General features: G+C 39.5%; 1 protein-coding gene across 1 annotated transcript; it reads right to left on the bottom strand.

Annotated features, from left to right (window-relative positions):
- Positions 1-6,205: 6,205 nt before the first annotated feature.
- LOC110785033 (putative ribonuclease H protein At1g65750) lies at positions 6,206-7,612 on the bottom strand. Its single transcript, XM_021989473.2, has 2 exons — positions 6,760-7,612; positions 6,206-6,639 (listed from the first exon to the last, which is right to left on the bottom strand). Exons 1-2 carry the CDS (start codon positions 7,610-7,612, stop codon positions 6,206-6,208), a joined length of 1,287 nt encoding a protein of 428 aa, XP_021845165.2.
- Positions 7,613-20,526: the final 12,914 nt, after the last annotated feature.

Genomic DNA, 20,526 nt, shown 5'->3' with positions numbered 1-20,526 from the left:
AGTGCTACGAGCAGATACCAGTCAGATCCAGGAGAGGCACATTGGATTGGTGCCAAGAATATTCTGAAGTACCTGAAAAAGGCACAAAGATGACTTCCTGGTCTATGGTGGAGATGATGAATTAATTGTTAAAGGCTATACGGACGCAAGTTTCCAAACCGACAAAGATGATTTCAGATCACAGTCTGGGTTTGTCTTCTGCCTCAACAGAGGTGCAGTAAGCTGGAAAAGTGCTAAGCAAAGCACCATTGCGGATTCTACAACTGAAGCGGAGTACATTGTTGCACATGAAGCAGCAAAGGAAGCTATATGGCTAAGGAAGTTCATAGGTGAACTTGGTGTAGTCCCCTCCATTGAAGGACTAATAGCCCTATATTGTGATAATAACGGAGCTATTGCACAGGCAAAGGAGCCTAGACACCACCAAAGAGTCAAGCATGTACTTCGTAGATTTCACCTTCTACGAGAGTTCGTTGAAAGAAAAGAAGTCGAGATAAGCAAGATTGGAACTCATGACAACATCTCAGATCCATTGACTAAACCTCTGCCGCAGGCGAACCACAACTCGCACACTGCAGCTATGGGAATCAAGCATATTGGATAATGGCTTTGATGTCCTTGTTTAATGTTTTAAAGTTTTAGAGTTTAATTCTTTGTAAAACATTATTGGTTAATCATTCACAATAAATAAATAGAATTCATTTTTCCATTTAATTTGTGGTTTATTAAATGATGAGTCCCTTCAATTTGACGAAATATTAAAGATAGACTGTCAGGACCAGTCCCGTGACTAAGAAATGTCTATCAAGTGAACTTGAATGTCAAAAGTTGAAAATGGTCCCAGGTTGGAATTTTCTATAAAGATGGACGCATAGAAAACGTTAGACGACTAGAATGCAAGATGACTAGTAGTTATGTTTCTTGAACTATGTGGACATGGTAATGTCGTAATCATTTGCATAGATACTTACTTTGGGAAGACTAGTATCGGACAGACCTATGAAACTTTACTGTAAGAGATGAAAATCTGTCATAAGTAAATTTCATTAAAATTATTAGACACTAAATCCTCAATACCTGAGTGATTTGAGATTACTTGTTTGAGAACTGCTTACTTTGATGTTGACCAACCGTCGCACCGTAAAAGCAGGCTATAAAGGCAACGCTCAGGTAATCACCTATCAAACGAAGTATAATCTCAAGATCGCAAGATTGGGATTGTCCTCCCATAAATCGGGATGAGATGCGGAAAGTTGTACAAGGCCACTCGGAGAGCTAGAAACTGTAAAATGCATGGCCGTGCTCAGATGAATCATAGGCTATGATTATCTGTTTATTTGATCAGTTGAACTCTGAAACCGAGAAACACCTCTGGACGTAATAAGGATGACAACTCTTACCTTATGTTCAAGAGCAAGCATCAAGCGACAAAGGAATTAGGAAATGCACACTTGTCCCTAAGGATAAGTGGGAGACTGGAGGAAATAATGCCCTTGGTCCAAGTATGCATTTAATGATAAGTCTAATAAATGCGGTTCAGTATTAATTGACAAGTTAATAATTCAGTGAGATCAAGTGAGCTGAATGCCTAGCTAGAGGCCGCTTCAGCTCAAGTGAAATTAATGATATTAATCCACACCTTACTCTTGACTGAACCCGTAGGGTCACACAAATAGTACGTAAATGGATCAAGTATTTAATGGCATTAAATACTCCATCTATGGATATTCAGAATCGACGGATCTTGGTTTCAGTGGGAGCTGAGATCGTCAAAGGTAAGAAATGAATACACCGGAAACGATGATATTGCCGGAAACGGAAATATGGATCGTATCGGAAATATAAATATTATCCAAGTCGTAGATGTTGACGGAAACGGAAACATGGTATGTATCGGAAAATATTATCGGAAATGGAAATATTGCCGGAATCGGAAATATTGCCGGAAACGGAAATATTGTCAGAATCGGAAATATTATCGAAATAGGAAAATAATTCCGGAAACGGAAATATTAAATATTTGTTCGAAACGGAAATTAATTTCGGAATCGGAAATATTAAATATTGTTAGTATCAGAAAGAATTCCGGAATCGGGAATTTAATCGGAAGCGTATCGTACGAATTAGCATCTGACGAGGCCCGCCAGACGAAGGCCAAGCACGAAGCCGGGCCATCGCCCAGCAGGCAAAGCGCAACAATCCACACGCCAAACCTCGACCAGACCCAGCGCAAAAGTCAGGCCCAGCCAAGGCTTGGGCGCGCGCACGGATAAGGCAGGCTGCGAGCGTGGGCCTCGCGCTGTGCGCTCGGCGTGGGCCGTAAGGCCTGCGTGCGGTCCTGCGGTGTTTGTGCGCTGCGCATGTGCGTGTTACTCGAATCCTAAAGCTACCGGGATTCGTCATATGATTAAATCTAATCCTAATAGATAAAGTTTATTTAAATAGAGTCCTAGCAGGATTCTAATTAAACTAATTTAGTATTCTAATAGGATTATAATTCCTTTTCCATAACACTATAAATAGGTGCCTAGGGTCACAGATTAATATACACAACATTGAAGTATTCAAAGGTAAGATTTTGAAGCAAAATCAGCCAAACACTTGCAACCTATTTAGCCGAAATTCTTAGAACCTTAAGGGCGATTCTAGTTGGTCAATCTTAAGGAGGATTCGGACGTACTGTGGACTATCTACGGAGGGACGACACTTGGAGTCCTAAAGACTTGTTCTTGTTCGGTTCGGGCGCAGCTAGGGAGGGCACGCTACAAAGTGTATGCACCTAAATTATGCTAAATGATTATGTGTAAATAATATGTTTCCTGACATTAAGGTTTTCCGCATGATTTATGTTTTGTCATATGTATCATAACCTAACAGTGGTATCCAAGCCTCTTATTATTTTCATAATCTAAATTGCATGAACATGGTTAAATTTTACAAATTTGCAAAGAATTAAAAGGGGTGATTAATTTTCGTAATTAATTGAAAATTGCGTTTATTTAATTATATGTACGCAGTTTTTCGGAAGAATATTTGTTACTCAACCAAATCGAGTGATTTTTGTGTCAATTTCGCATGTAAAAGGCATTCTAAAATTTTGACAAAAATTCTAATTTTTGCCGAAACCCAGAATTTCCAAATTCGAAGCCTAACTGTGACTTTTCAGAGGTTTTAGTTTTTCGAACGCAAAAGTTTGTAAATTTAAGATGTTAAATTGAATATTTGCGATTCTTGTTGATAAATCTTGAGTTTTTGATTGACCTACAGTATATGTTTAACAAATTTGAATGCCTAGACTTGTTAATTATACAACCTAATTTGTAATTATGATTAATTTGTTGAAATTCGAATAATTTAGAATTGATTTGATTTTCATAATTAATTAATGATTTAATTAGGTATCCATGATTAAAATCCAGCATAAAAATTGTTAATTTGTGTTAAATTTTAAATTTTTATGACCTAGATTTGAATCCATGTTAATCGGAAATTAATTGATTAATAAATTTTCGATTTTTCGCCCTAAAATTATGAAATTAATATGTTTTATTAATTTGTCATTAATTTTAAATTAAAAATTTTAAATTTTTTATGAAAACGCCCATAAATGTTGCACGCACAAAGCAATGGAACCTACGTGTTACCCTTAAGGGGTGTTGTATAGTGCGGGCACGCGACGACGAGCAAGGGAGCTCGTCGCCGTGCGGTACGAATGCAACGAGCAACGAGCTATGCGGCACGCAAGGCTCTAGGCCTAGGCGTGCGTGCAGGGCGATGGGCGAGCGCAGAGGGCACACAGCGCTGAGCACGATGCGTGTGGGGAGCAGTGCGCTGCGCCACGACGCACCAAGCTCGCCAAGGGGCAGCAGCCACGACGCAACACGAAGCTGCGCGCAGCGTAGCCCGCAAGGCTGCGTGTGTGCGTGGCATGGGGCGTGCGTGCGTATGGCTGTGCAGGCTATGTGCAACGGTCAATGGCACGGGGCATGGGCCTCGTAGCTCGATGGGGCTTGGGCGCAAGCCCAAGTGCCTCATCTTGCAAACTATTGATGCGTTTAAGTTTTAATTTTAAAATTGCAGTTCGGAAATAATTTTAATTAATTTTAAAATTAATAATTTAAATTGTTTTCTCGGATTTTTAATTTTGAATATTATAATTATTATAAATTTTATTTATACTAATTATTTTACTAAAATTAAACCTTGAATTAATTTAAATTTATTCAACTGAAAAATAAATTAAATAAATGGATTCGATTATAATTTTATATGAGCTTTAAATTTTAATTAAATTTGTATGTTTTCAGTTAGACTAGAAATACATTTTTATGTTTAAAATTAGTAAAGCATATAAAGTTATTGGTTTAAGTGGGAGCAATTTTATTCATAAACTCTTGATTAGGTCTACAAATCCTTTAAGGTTAAACAACTTGATTAGAATTAATAAGGACTGAATAATTGGTAGATTATTGGTGCCATTGATTAATTGCTGCAAATATTTATGTGATGCATACAACATGTTTTTACTAACCAGCTATGTGGGCCATTCATGATAATGAATGGGTGAATGGTATATATTGTATATGTACTGTTTTGCAGGTTATGAAGTGACTAGTATGGCCCAAATAGGATAGAAAATATGGTCTGCATACCATTAATTTGAATGTAATTGGTCTAATGCACCAAAGTTTGTTTTTTCAATTCAAATATGGTCTGCGTACCATCAAATAGTTGTAATTAGTTTAATTATAGCTGATCCTATTTGAAGAAAATGGCGCCTCCCACGGAGAAATTCAAGACGGAGTTTCCAATCCATTTTCAAGACGGAGTTTGAAGTTGAAGCTTCAAGATGAAGTCGGGCCATACTAGATCACATTTATCTTATGCATGCTTTAAGTGATTTATTGCTTTAAATATGTCTTAATTATGCATGAGATTATGGCTTGATTATGTTGCATGATTAAGGATTTTAGTTCACTTAAAATCTAACCAACATAGTAAGAGCCTTAAGTTCCAAACTTAAAAATTGAGTTAAAAGGTGCCATGCCAAAATAACACTTACTTGGATAACCTTTACATCAATCTAGCTAGTAATAGTTTTACGCTCAGCGAGGTGTTACTTATTGATCCTAAAGGGGTAAGGTACACAAATAATTGTGAGTACATGTTAGTTTTGGTGAAACTCAACGATATAAGTAAGGAGTCCTTTTATGTCGTGGCAAATTCGATAGGTTTACCTAATAAGCTCTTAGCCGTACCTATCGATCAACCAAGAGTAGTTTCTAGACTATTAGCAAAAGGCTTTTGCTTACCTAAAAGATTTTAGAATTGAGTCTAAATACATAATGTGCTTAATTCTTCAATGGTTTTAGGGTCTTGGAATCATTTTAATCACACCAGCCGGAACAATAAATTCGAATAAAATGCTAATAACTTGTTTGAATTGCATGATTGCTTTAATTTTCAACTTATTATTCATGATAAATGTTCAGACTTTGCATGCTACGAGGCCCATTGCCCCGTGTCATTGATCGTTGCCCATGGCTCGCACAGCGACATCACACACACGCCCCATCGCCACGCACACACGCAACCTTTGAGGGCTACAAATCTTACTCCCAAAATATATGAACCATAACTCAATGGCTGACATTTGCCAAAAGCTACACACGAGTATTCGATTTTGATTTCCCTAAATATGTAAACACTATTCCTCAGAATTCATAAATACTTAAACTAAATACCTAAGGAATCAAAATTACAACGATTATTAGCACCAATTCGGTCGATCGGTTACTAAAACAAATATGCTATCAAACATATCATATACAGAGTACTATCTAACACATAATTAGCATAACAATCATTCTAGTAAACACATAACACATGTTTTCATACAAATCTTAAATATAAAATTAAATATAATTTAACAACTCCAAAATAACGAGTGCGCGTGATTACAATAAACATATACAAATAACTTGAATAGACTAAGTGCGTGTGATTACCTTCCCGGATAATATTACCAAATAGTAAAGTTCAAACGAACGACTAAATTTGTATGGTACGACTGCTGCAAAATATTAATACAATGCGCATGATTGCTCTAATTTGGGCTTGATAAGGAAAATTAAATCCATGGTCATGAGTAATATATCATGCGCGATGTATTTTTTTTTTTTTTTTGACAAGTGCTAAACAAACATTAAGGAAAGAAAGCAAAAGAAATAGAAGTTGCAGCTGCAGAGGTTGCAATGTCGTGAGCACCTTGAACTTGATCTCGACCTACCTTTTGGATGCTGCACCAGTCGAACATTCTTCCCAGACGCTTAATCTCAGTTATGGTCCAAAGCAGGTTAATGTCAATCGTGCTTTGTTGGAGAAGCATTTCAACCAACATATGAGAATCCGTTAGAACAGTAATATGTCGAACTGTAGCTGTAATGCTCCATCTAAGTGCAAACAAACATGCAAGGACCTCCGCTTGAAGAGCTGACTTCGCTGTCCCTACAGAAGCTCCACCTAAGATCCTATCCGATGTTATCAGAGGATTACTAAGCACCCAACCCATTCCAGCTATCCGAGTATTCTTCTTCCAAGATCCATCAACCTGAATGAAAGACATTATTCCTTGTATCTCTGAGTCAGCAAGTATCACTCTAAAAAAACCCGGCGGATAAAGCGGATCATTTTCCGGAGGATGTAGGAAACGTAATGCAGGAAATGGATGATTCCTAAAGATTTCTTACTGCTTCAAACCTTCCCTGATAATAATATACACTGCGAGAACCTCACCCCTTTCATTCCTGAATATTCGGTTATTACGTGATAACCAAAGACCCCAAAGTGTTGCAATGAAATAAATAACCCTAACACTATTCTTCCCATCCTGGCATTGAAAAAGCCGGATAAAGTAGAGAACCCAGTCAATAAAGGAAAGGTTCTCATTGATTTCTGAATGGATCGCAAGTGATCCATACCTCCAAACGCGTTTCGCACAGTCACAAAACCTGAAAATGTGCTGAATATCCTCGTTATCTTTTGCACAAAAATCACAAGTAAGAGACAACTGAACTCCTTTCTTTCCAACATTCACTTTTGAAGCAATTCCATTGTGAAACAATTTCCACAAAAAAACCTTCCATTTTGGGAGGATCTTAAGAGCCCACAAAATCTTAAAAAAATCCAAACCTGGATGGGCCTGTGCCAACCCATAATCCTCCACTGCTAACATTGCATATGTTGTTTTAACAGTAAACTTACCCGACTTGTGAAAACGCCAGTAAAGAAAATCTTCAACACTAGTAGAAGGCAATTCTGTTGCCACAATTTCCCTGGCGTCGTTAAACTCAAAACAAGAATGAACCCGATTAAGATTCCAACCAGAACCATTAGGAAGAATAAAATGATTAACTTTCCATGTCGCTGCATTGAGTAGTGTGACATTTGATTTAAACTCAGGTACTCTTCCATTGACCCACCTATCCTTACCAGCCCAAACTTTCTTACCATTTCCAATTTTCCAATCACAACCCTTGAACAGAAGATTACTAGCTCGAAAGATACCCCTCATACCCCAAGATAACCTCCGAGAAGAAACATTAGTTATCATGCGCGATGTATTCATGTGGAAAAATAGGAATTTGGTGAGTAATGATGAAGATGATTAAAAGGAATAGCTTTTCTTCTTCGTCCAAACTAATGCCCCGCAAATTAACAACAAACGGCTGCCGCTAAAATAATTGGCACTCCGCGAGTATTTATAACTCCTCATAAGAGTCCGACTAATAATAAAATAGATCTTTAAAACTTTTTTAAAATATTAAAAGAGACTAATTAAAAACAAAAAATCATTTATTAATACTTATAACTTTATTTTCTCTATAAAATATATATTATGAAATCATAAAATATTGGAGTATTACAGCTGCCCACTAATCATTTGTAAAATGTTTGACTTTGTTAGCATTTGATAATAATAATAATAATAATAATAATAATAATAATAATAATAATAATAATAATAATAATAATAATAATAATAATAATAATAATAATAATGTCGTGTCTTGTTGCAGCGTGGTTATTCGAGCGAGAGTGGTGCAGTTTGCAGGGGTTTTGTGTACTCCATTTCCTTTGGTTGTCTTATTTATTTAGGATAACCTTTCCACGGTTGAAGTGCTTTGATATGGCGGCTTCCGTGGAGAAGTTTCATTGCCCTTTTGTGGGTCTTAGCGGGTGCCAGGATGGAGGTGGGCGTGGTTTGGTGAGGAGTTCTCTGATCACTCACTTACGGGATCGTCATTGTTGCACTGGTGTGCGGGATGTAACCCGTCATTCCCTTACTACCAATTTGCAGGTTTTTACTACGGCTGAGGTGACCTTTCGTCGTATGGGAATTTGGCTATGTGGAGATTGTTTCAAAACGCATACTCATCGTATTAGGTGTCGACATGGCAGTGGTTCTAGTACTGTTTTTGTGGACCCACCTGATTCTGGGGATGGTACTATTCGTTTTATTCTCTACGGTATTCAAAAACCACAAGCTCCTGCTTCCGAGCTGTCTACTTCTGATGCGCCTCGAGAACATCATTTTTCTTTTGATGTTGCTCTTCTAATCACTTTATGGTCTAAGCGGTTGCGTTCTGTGAAATCCATCCCTCCCAAATGTCGTTTGGGTTTTTCGCGAGTTCTGAAAGGGGCGCTTGAAGGAAATAATGCCCTTGGTCCAAGTATGCATTCAATGTTAAGTCTAATAAATACGGTTCAGTATTAATTAACAAGTTAATAATTCAGTGAGATCAAGTGAGCTGAATGCCTAGCTAGAGGCCGCTTCAGTTCAAGTGGAATTAATGATATTAATCCACAGCTTACTCTTGACTGAACCCGTAGGGTCACACAAATAGTACGTAAACGGATCAAGTATTTAATGGCATTAAATACTCCATCTAAGGATATTCGGAATCGACGGATCATGGTTTCAGTGGGAGCTGAGATCGTCACAGGCAAGAAAAGAATACTCCGGAAACGATGATATTGTCGGAAACGGAAATATGGATCGTATCGGAAATATAAATATTATCCAAGTCGTAGATGTTGCCGGAAACGGAAACATGGTACGTATCGGAAAATATTATCGGAAATAGAAATATTGCCGGAATCGGAAATATTGCCGGAAACGGAAATATTGTCTGAATCGGAAATATTATCGGAATCGGAAAATAATTCCGGAAACGGAAATATTAAATATTTGTTCGAAACGGAAATTAATTCCGGAATCGGAAATGTTAAATATTGTTCGTATCGGAAATGAATTCCGGAATCGGAAAATTAATCGGAAGCGCGTCGTACGAATTAGCATCGGACGAGCTTGCTAGACGAAGGCCCAGCACGAAGCCAGGCCCACGTCCAGCAAGGGAAACGCGCGCCACAACACGCCAGCCCAAGGCTGCGCCAGGCCCACCGCAAGGCAGGCCCAACGCGCGCCCAAGGCTGCGGCAGTCGTGGGCTGCGTTGCTCGAGCTGTGCGCGCGCGCGCATGGGGCCCCTCGTGGGCTGCTGTGCGTGCGTGTGTGTTTGTGTTCACATACGAAACCTAAAACGTACAGGATTCGTTTAATGATTAAATTCCTAATCCTAAAAGATAAATTAATTAAATAAGAGTCTCACTAGGATTCTAATTTAATTAATTCGTATCCTAGTAGGATTCCAATTCTCTTTCCATACCCCTATAAATATGTGGCCTGGGTTCACAATTTATAACGAGTTTTCAAGTATTCAAAGTGAGTTTTTGAGAGAAAAATTCAGTCACATATCTTGCCTAAAAGTGCCGAAAATTATTAGTACCTTAAGGGCGATTCTAGTTGGTCAATCTTAAGGCGGATCCGGACGTGCTGTGGACTATCTACGGAGGGACGACACTTGGAGTCCTAAAGACTTGTTCTTGTTCGGTTCGGGCGCAGCTAGGGAAGGCACGCAACAAAGAGTATGCATCTAAACTATGCTATATGATTATGTGTAAGTAATATGTATTCCTGGCTAAATGGTTTTTCCGCATGATTTATGAATTGTCATATGAATCATAACCTAACAGTGGTATCACGAGCCTCTTATTATTTTCATAATCTAAATTGCATGAACATGGTTAAATATTACAAATTTGCAAGAATTAAAAGGGGTGATTAATTTTCGTAATTGTTAATTAATTGCAAATTGCGTTTATTTAATTATACGTACGCAGTTTTTCGGCAGTTTCTTCGTTACTCATCCAAATCGAGTGATTTTTGTGTCAATTCCGCATGTAAAAGGCATTCTTAAATTTTGACAAAAATAATTTTTTTCTGCCGAACCCAGAATTCTCAATTTCGAAGCCTAACTATGACTTTTCGAAGGTTTTAGTTTTTCGAATGCAAAATTTCGTAAATTTAAGATGTTAAATTAAATATTTGCGATTCTTGTTGATAAATCTTGAATTTTTGATTGACCTACTGTATATGTTTAACAAGTTTGAATGCCTAGCCTTGTTAATTATGCAATCTAATTTGTAATTATGATTAATTTGTTGAAAATTAGAATAATTTAGAATTAATTTGATTTTCATAATTAATTATAATTTAATTAGATACCTATGATTAAAAACCACCATAAAAATTGTAAATTTATGATAAATTTTAAATTTTTATGACCTAGACTTGAATCCATGTTAATCGGAAATCAATTGAATAATAAATTTTCGATTTTTCGCCCTAAAATTATGAAATTAATATTAATTTATTAATTTGTCATTAATTTTAAATATAAATTTTTAAATTTTATGCGATTCGTTCATATAACTTGCACGCACAAAGCAATGGACGCTACGTGTTACCCTTAAGGGGTGTTGTATAGTGCGGGCATGCGACGACGAGCAAGGGAGCTCGTCGCCCATGCGGCACGAATGCAATGAGCAAGGGCATGGTGCACGAGCACAAGGCAGCAGCCCTGCCTTGTGTCGTGGGCTATGAGCAATGGACGAATGGGCATGGGCGAAGGCAAGGCACGACAGTCGCGTGTGGGCAGCAAGCGAGCTGCGCCACAACGCGCACTGCCTCGCGCAAGCGCGCGCAGCCTCCCGCGCAGCGAGCGCAAGCTCGCGTGCCACGAGTGTTGTGCCCAGCGTCGATGCCGCGCGCAGCGAGCGCTGGCTCGCACCAAGCGAGCGCTAGCGAGCGCGCACAGCATGCGCTGACGAGTGCACGAAGCGAGCGCTGGCTCGCTTGCATCGAGCGCTGGCGTGCACGCAGCGAGCGATGACTCGCGTGCATCGAGCGCTGGCGCGCAAGCAGCGAGCACATGCTCGCGTGCGTCGAGCGCTGGCGCGCGCGCAGCGAGCACCAGCTCTCGCGATGGCTTGCGAAGGGTAGAAGCAGCAGCTATGCGACGCAGCGCATGGGCTGCGCGCACATGGCCAGCGATGGCTGTGTGCGTGTGGCCCATGGGCGTGTGATGCGTGAGGTGTTTGCGTTGCGATTAGATCGTTTTGAATGTTTAATTTGAAATTTTCAGTTTACGTAATTTTAAATTTTAAAATTAATAATTTAAATTATTTTCTTGGATTTTAATTTTGAATATTGTAATTATAATAAATTTTATTTATTCTAATTATTTTACTAAAATTAAAATAATGAATTAATTTAAATACGACTGAAATTAAATTAAACTTTTGGATTCAATTATAAATTTATATGAGCTTTAAATTTTAATTAAATTTGTATGTTTCCGGTTAGACTAGAAATACATTTTTATGTTTAAAATTAGTAAAGCATATGAATTTATTGGTTTGAGTGGGAGCCCTTTTTAGTCATAAACTCTTGATTAGGTCTACAAATCCTTAAGGTTAAAACAACTTGATTAGAATTAATAAGGACTGAATAATTGGTAGATTATTGGTGCCCTTGATTAATTGCTGCAAATGTTTACGTGATGCATAATGTGTTTTACTAACCAGCTATGTGGGCCATTCATGATAATGAATGGGTGAATGGTATATATTGTATATGTACTGTTTTGCAGGTTATGAAGTGACTAGTATGGCCCAAATAGGATAGAAAATATGGTCTGCGTACCATTAATTTGAATGTAATTGGTCTAAAGTACCAAAGTCGTTTTTCAATTCAAATATGGTCTGCGTACCATCAAATAGTTGTAATTAGTTTTAATTATAGCTTATCCTATTTGAAGAAAATGGTGCCTCCCACGGAGATTTTCAAGACGGACTTTGAAGTTAAAGCTTCAAGATGAAGTCGGGCCATACTAGATCACATTTATCTTGTGCATGTTTTAAGTTATTTATTGCTTTTAAATATGTCTTAAAATGCATGAGATCAAAAGCTTGATTATGTTGCATGATTAAGGATTTTAGTTCACTTAAAATCTAACCAACATAGTAAGAGCCTTAAGTTCCAAACTTAAAAATTGAGTTAAAAGGTGCCATGCCAAAATATACACTTGCTTGGATATCCTTTACATCAATCTAGTAATAGTTTTCGCTCAGCGAGGTGTTACTTATTGGTCCTAAAGGGGCAAGGTACACAAATAATTGTAAGTACATGTTAGTTTTGGTGAAACTCAACGATATAAGTAAGGAGTCCTTTTATGTCGTGGCAAAATCGATAGGTTTACCTAATAAGTTCTTAGACGTACCTATCAACCAAGAATAGTTTCTAGACTATTAGCAAAAGGCTTTTGCTTACCTAAGATGTTTTAGGATTAAGTCGACAAACTGTGCTTAGTTCTTCAATGATTTTAGGATCTTGGAATCATTTTATTCACACCTGCCGGAACACATAACTTGAATAAAATGCTTAATAAACATTGAATTATGCATGTATGCTAGAATTTAAGTTTATTAAGAGAAACTGTGAATGGTTATTTATTTGTTTATTCTTTTCAATTGTAGTTTTTAATATGGCAAACAACAATTCATTCAACATTCGATCAATTCTCGAAAAGGAGAAGTTGAACGGGAAAAACTTCCTTGACTGGCAAAGGAACTTGCAAATAGTTCTTATGCAGGAAGAAAAGGAGTATGTCCTAGAAGAGGCGATGTCCGAAGCCGCAGGCGACGGGGTCACTCAGGCAGCCCTCAATCGTTGGATTGATGCCAACAAGGATGTGAAATGTCTAATGCTCGCCACCATGAGTGCGGATCTGCAGAAAACGTTCATCAACTCAGATGCTTTCACAATCATCAGTGAGTTGAAGAACATGTTCCAAGATCTGGCTCGAGTCGAAAGATTCGAGACTCATAGGCAAATTCTTGAGACCAAGCTTAAGAAAGGCGAGCCCGTAAGTCCACATGTTCTCAAAATGATTGGACTCATTGAGAATATGAGTCGGCTGGATCAGCAATTTTCTCAGGAAATGGCTATAGACACCATCCTCCATTCTCTTCATAGCGGGTATGATCAGTTCAAACTGAACTACAGTATGAATAGTCTGGACAAAACGCTCACTGAGCTTCACGGTATGCTGAAGATCGCTGAAAAGACGCTCAAAAGTGATAAGCAGGATGTGCTTATGGTGCGTGGGGGCAAGTTCAAGAAATCTGGAAAGAAGAGGAATGCTAAGAAAGGTGGCAACAAGGCCAGCCCAACTAAGCAAACTGGCGCCAAATCTGTAAAGAGGAAGGTCAGTCAACCCACTTCTGAATCCGAATGCTTCTACTGCAAGAAGAAGGGGCATTGGAAGAATGATTGCTTGAAGCTAAAGGAAGATCAGAAGAACGGAACAGTCGTTCCATCTTCAGGTATTTTCGTTATAGACTGTATACTTGCTAATTCAACTTCTTGGGTATTAGATACAGGTTGTGGCTCACACTTATGTTCCAATCCACAGGGACTAAGAAGAAGTAGAAAGTTAAGCAAGGGTGAAGTCGACCTACGAGTGGGAAACCGAGCACGGATTGCTGCATTAGCTGTAGGAACTTACTATTTGTCGTTGCCCTCCGGGCTAGATTTGGAACTGGAAGAATGTTTCCATGTTCCAAGTCTTACTAAAAACATCATTTCAGTTTCTTGCTTAGATGCTAAGGGATTTTCCTTTTTAATAAAAGACAATAGTTGTTCGTTTTATTTTAAAGAGATGTTTTATGGATCTGCTAGATTAGTCAATGGACTTTATTTATTAGATCACGACAAACAAGTATATAACATAAATACCAAAAAGGCCAAAAAGGATGATTCAGATCTCACCTATCTGTGGCATTGTCGATTAGGCCATATAAACTTGAAACGCTTAGAAAGACTTCAAAAGGAAGGAATTCTAGAACCATTTGACTTAGAGGATTATGGTAAATGCGAATCATGTTTACTTGGCAAAATGACAAAGCAACCTTTCTCTAAAGTTGGAGAAAGAGCAAATGAACTATTGGGTTTAATCCATACAGATGTATGTGGACCAATGAGTACAAATGCTAGAGGTGGTTTCAGCTACTTTATCACTTTCACTGATGACTTCAGTAGATATGGTTATGTCTACCTAATGAAGCATAAGTCTGAATCCTTTGACAAATTCAAGGAATTTCAGAGTGAAGTAGAGAATCAATTAGGCAAGAAGATTAAGGCACTGCGGTCTGATAGAGGCGGTGAATATCTGAGCTATGAATTTGATGACCATCTGAAAGAATGTGGAATTCTATCAGAATTGACTCCTCCAGGAACACCACAATGGAACGGTGTGTCGGAACGGAGGAACAGAACCTTGCTAGACATGGTCAGGTCAATGATGGGTCAGGCCAAACTTCCATTAGAATTTTGGGGACATGCACTAAATACAGCTGCACTCACTATAAATAGAGCTCCGTCTAAACCTGTCGAAAAGACTCCATACGAATTATGGTTTGGAAAGCCTCCAAATGTGTCTTTTCTTAAGATTTGGGGATGTGAAGTATACGTCAAACGATTAATTTCAGACAAACTTCATCCAAAATCTGACAAATGTATCCTTGTGGGCTATCCAAAGGAAACAAAGGGGTATTACTTCTACAATACATCTGAGAACAAGGTGTTTGTTGCTCGAGATGGTGTCTTTTTGGAGAAAGATCACATTTCCAAAATGACAAGTGGGAGAAAAGTAGACCTCGAAGAAATTCGAGTCGAACAACAAACTCTAGAGAATGCTCAAGATGACATTCAGGATGAAACTCAGAGATCTTTAGAAGAATCTGGTGAGAATCATGGTCAAACTAGAAATGTTACCCCGCGTAGATCGCATAGATATAGATCTCAACCGGAAAGGTACTTAGGTATTTTGTCGAACGAGAGCTATGACGTTCTATTACTTGAAAGTGATGAACCTGCGACTTACAAACAAGCTATGACGAGCCCTAGCTCCAAGCAATGGCAAGAAGCCATGCAATCTGAATTAGACTCCATGTCTGAAAACCAAGTATGGGATTTGGTCGATTTGCCAGATGGCTACCAAGCCATTGGAAGCAAATGGGTTTTCAAACTGAAAAAGGACAAGGATGGGAAACTTGAAGTTTTCAAAGCTAGATTGGTTGCAAAAGGTTACAGGCAAGTCCACGGTGTGGATTACGATGAAACCTTTTCACCAGTTGCAATGCTAAAGTCTATTCGGATAATGTTAGCAATCGCTGCATATTACGATTACGAAATATGGCAGATGGATGTCAAAACTGCTTTCTTAAACGGCGTTTTAACAGAAACTGTGTTTATGACACAGCCTGAAGGTTTTGAGGATCCAAAGAATGCTAAAAAGGTATGCAAGCTAAAGAAGTCAATCTACGGATTGAAGCAGGCATCCAGGAGCTGGAATATACGTTTTGATGAAGCAGTCAGTGACTTTGGTTTCATCAAGAACGCAGACGAATCTTGTGTATACAAGAATGTCAGTGGGAGCAAAATTGCTTTCCTAGTATTATATGTCGATGACATATTACTTATCGGAAATGACATTCCTATGTTGAACTCTGTCAAGATTTGGCTTGGGAAATGTTTTTCGATGAAAGATCTAGGAGAAGCACAGTACATATTGGGCATCAAGATTTACAGAGATAGATCTAAAAGGATGATTGGACTTAGTCAAAGCACTTATATCAATAAGGTGCTTGATAGGTTCAAGATGGCGGACTCCAAACGAGGCTACCTACCCATGTCTCATGGAATGACTCTAAGCAAGAATCAGTGCCCAAAAAACACTTGATGAGCGTAGACGAATGAATGGGATTCCATATGCATCATTGATTGGTTCAATAATGTATGCTATGATATGTACACGCCCGGATGTTGCGTACGCACTCAGTGCTACGAGCAGATACCAGTCAGACCCAGGAGAGGCGCATTGGACTGCTGCCAAGAATATTCTGAAGTACCTGAAAAGGCACAAAGATGACTTCCTGGTCTATGGTGGAGATGATGAATTAATTGTTAAAGGCTATACGGACGCAAGTTTCCAAACCGACAAAGATGATTTCAGATCACAGTCTGGGTTTGTCTTCTGCCTCAACGGAGGAGCAGTAAGCTGGAAAAGTGCTAAGCAAAGCACCATTGCGGATTCTACAACTGAAGCGGAGTACATTGCTGCACATGAAGCAGCAAAGGAAGCTATATGGCTAAGGAAGTTCATAGGTGAACTTGGTGTAGTCCCCTCCATTAAAGGACCAATAGCCCTGTATTGTGATAATAACGGAGCTATTGCACAGGCAAAGGAGCCTAGACACCACCAGAGAGTCAAGCATGTACTTCGTAGATTTCACCTTCTACGAGAGTTCGTTGAAAGAAAAGAAGTCGAGATAAGCAAAATTGGAACTGATGACAACATATCAGATCCATTGACTAAACCTCTGCCGCAGGCGAAGCACAACTCGCACACTGCAGCTATGGGAATCAAGCATATTGGAGAATGGCTTTGATGTCTCTGTTTAATGTTTTAAAGTTTTAGAGTTTAAATCTTTGTAAAACATTATTGGTTAATCATTCACAATAAATGAAGAGAATTCATTTTTCCATTTAATTTGTGGTTTATTAAATGACGAGTCCCTTCAATTTGACGATATATTCAAGATAGACTGTCAGGACCAGTCCTGTGACTAAGAAATGTCTATCAAGTGAACTAGAATGTCAAAGGTTGAAAATGGTCCCTAGTCGGAGTTTTCTATAAAATTGGACGCATAGAAAACGTTAGACGATTAGAATGCAAGATGACTAGTAGTTCTGTTTCTTGAACTATGTGGACATGGCAATGTCATAATCATTTGCATAGATACTTACTTTGTGAAGACTAGTATCGGACAAGACCTATGAAACTTTACTGTAAGAGATGAAAATCTGTCATAAGTAAATTTCATTAAAATTATTAGACACTAAATCCTCAATACCTGAGTGATTTGAGATTACTTGTTTGAGAACTGGTTGCTTTGACGTTGACCAACCGTCGCACCGTAAAAGGAGGCTATAAAGGCAACGCTCAGGTAATCACCTATCAAACGAAGTCTAATCTCAAGATCGCAAGATTGGGATTGTCCTCCCATAAATCGGGATGAGATGCTTAAAAGTTGTACAAGGCCACTCGGAGAGCTAGAAACTGTGAAATGCATGGCCGTGCTCGGATGAATCATAGGCTATGATTATCTGTTTATTTGATCAGTTGAACTCTGAAACCGAGAAACACCTCTGGACATAATAAGGATGACAACTCTTACCTTATGTTCAAGAGCAAGCATCGAGCGACAAAGGAATTAGGAAATGCACACGACTGAAGGAAATAATGCCCTTGGTCCAAGTATGCATTCAATGTTAAGTCTAATAAATACGGTTCAGTATTAATTAACAAGTTAATAATTCAGTGAGATCAAGTGAGCTGAATGCCTAGCTAGAGGCCGCTTCAGTTCAAGTGGAATTAATGATATTAATCCACAGCTTACTCTTGACTGAACCCGTAGGGTCACACAAATAGTACGTAAACGGATCAAGTATTTAATGGCATTAAATACTCCATCTAAGGATATTCGAAATCGACGGATCATGGTTTCAGTGGGAGCTGAGATCGTCACAGGCAAGAAAAGAATACTCCGGAAACGATGATATTGCCGGAAACGGAAATATGGATCGTATCGGAAATATAAATATTATCCAAGTCGTAGATGTTGCCGGAAACGGAAACATGGTACGTATCGGAAAATATTATCGGAAATAGAAATATTGCCGGAATCGGAAATATTGCCGGAAACGGAAATATTGTCTGAATCGGAAATATTATCGGAATCGGAAAATAATTCCGGAAACGGAAATATTAAATATTTGTTCGAAACGGAAATTAATTCCGGAATCGGAAATGTTAAATATTGTTCGTATCGGAAATGAATTCCGGAATCGGAAAATTAATCGGAAGCGCGTCGTACGAATTAGCATCGGACGAGCTTGCTAGACGAAGGCCCAGCACGAAGCCAGGCCCACGTCCAGCAAGGGAAACGCGCGCCACAACACGCCAGCCCAAGGCTGCGCCAGGCCCACCGCAAGGCAGGCCCAGCGCGCGCCCAAGGCTGCGGCAGTCGTGGGCTGCGTTGCTTGGGCTGTGCGCGCGCGCGCATGGGGCCCCTCGTGGGCTGCTGTGCGTGCGTGTGTGTTTGTGTTCACATACGAAACCTAAAACGTACAGGATTCGTTTAATGATTAAATTCCTAATCCTAAAAGATAAATTAATTCAATAAGAGTTTCACTAGGATTCTAATTTAATTAATTCGTATCCTAGTAGGATTCCAATTCTCTTTCCATACCCCTATAAATATGTGGCCTGGGTTCACAATTTATAACGAGTTTTCAAGTATTCAAAGTGAGTTTTTGAGAGAAAAATTCAGTCACATATCTTGCCTAAAAGTGCCGAAAATTATTAGTACCTTAAGGGCGATTCTAGTTGGTCAATCTTAAGGCGGATCCGGACGTGCTGTGGACTATCTACGGAGGGACGACACTTGGAGTCCTAAAGACTTGTTCTTGTTCGGTTCGGGCGCAGCTAGGGAAGGCACGCAACAAAGAGTATGCATCTAAACTATGCTATATGATTATGTGTAAATAATATGTATTCCTGGCTAAATGGTTTTTCCGCATGATTTATGAATTGTCATATGAATCATAACCTAACAGCGCTTGATAAGGTGATTTGCAGACCAGATGACATCGCTTGTTGGGTTCAGTTGCTCGTGTTACCTCTTTGTGTCCTCAAGACTTTTTCTCCGCGAAGTAATCGTGAGTGTTCCTCCGGTGTTAGGCGGCGACAACAGGAAGAGGGTATCACCTCTGCTATTCGTTCTTGGGGTGTGCCTGGTGGTTCTGAGCAACTTGTCATAGACACATTGGCTAGCATGTCTCCCCCTCTATTGGATGTTGACGAAGACCATGATTTGGCGGAGCGTAATATTAAGCAATGCAAGAGAAATATTTCTGACGGTCATTACACTGCTGCCGTTAGAGTTCTTTCGTCCTCAGGTCTTGCCCCTTACAATGATGCTACTCTTGCAGATTTCCAAGCAAAGCACCCTTCCGTTCCGGTCCCTACCTTACCGGATATCCCTGTTGATCATCACCTTACTGCTTCCTCCGCTGTTGTGTTGGAGCAGATTAGGGGCTTTCCGCGTGGTACTTCATGCGGTAGAGATGGCTTGCGTGCTCAACACCTTTTGGATTGCTTGGGTGGTGCTGCTGTAGCTGTTTCTGATGAGTTGGTGGATGCTATCACTCAGGTAGTTAATCTCTTTCTTGCTGGGAAGTGTCCTGCTGAGCTTGGAGGATATATTACTAGTGCTCCTCTTACGCCACTTGTTAAGCCTGGTGGTGGTATTCGGCCTATTGCTGTGGGCACTATTTGGAGGCGCCTTGTTTCTAAGGTCGGGGCTGCTTTGATTGGTCCGCGTTTAGGAAACTACTTGGGAGGTTTTCAGTTTGGAGTTGGGGTTCCAGCAGGTGGTGAGGCCATTCTCCATGCTGTCAATCGTTTGGTTGAGGCTCGTGGGGCCGATGTTGTCCTCTCTATGTTATTGGTGGATTTTCAGAATGCGTTCAATTTAGTTGATCGATCGGCTTTGTTGCGTGAGGTTCGGCTACATTGTCCTGCTCTTTCGCGTTGGGTTGAATTCTGCTACTCTTCTCCAGCGCGGCTGTATTATGGGGAGCATACCTTGTGGTCTTGTCAAGGTGTGGAACAAGGGGATCCTCTCGGCCCTTTGCTTTTTTCTCTGGTTCTACATCCATTGGTGTGTCGAATCAGAGACTCTTTTGATCTATCTCTTCAGGCTTGGTACTTGGACGATGGCACTATCGTTGGTGACACTTTGGTGGTTGGAAAGGTCTTGGAGTTGATTTTGGAGGAGGGTCCTCATTTAGGTCTCCTGTTAATGTTGAGAAGACAGAGGTTTTCTGGCATTCGGAGGACCCACGCAGTCGTCTAGAGGGTGTCTTTCCTACGGATATTGCTCGTCCTGCGCTTGGTGTTAAGTTGCTTGGTGGTCAAGTCAGTACGGATTCCTCTTTT

This window comes from Spinacia oleracea, chromosome 6 (assembly GCF_020520425.1).
Source record: "Spinacia oleracea cultivar Varoflay chromosome 6, BTI_SOV_V1, whole genome shotgun sequence".
Taxonomy (NCBI): Eukaryota; Viridiplantae; Streptophyta; class Magnoliopsida; order Caryophyllales; family Amaranthaceae; genus Spinacia; species Spinacia oleracea.
This window is presented reverse-complemented; position numbering and strand designations above follow the sequence as displayed.

Bases quoted from the DNA above. Each gene is read 5' to 3' on its own strand.
- LOC110785033 (XM_021989473.2), bottom strand. From the start codon at position 7,612: ATGATAACTAATGTTTCTTCTCGGAGGTTATCTTGGGGTATGAGGGGT. The intron at 6,640-6,759 runs GTTTGAAGCAGT...TTGCTGACTCAG, and splicing joins GTATATTATTATCAGGGAAG to AGATACAAGGAATAATGTCT.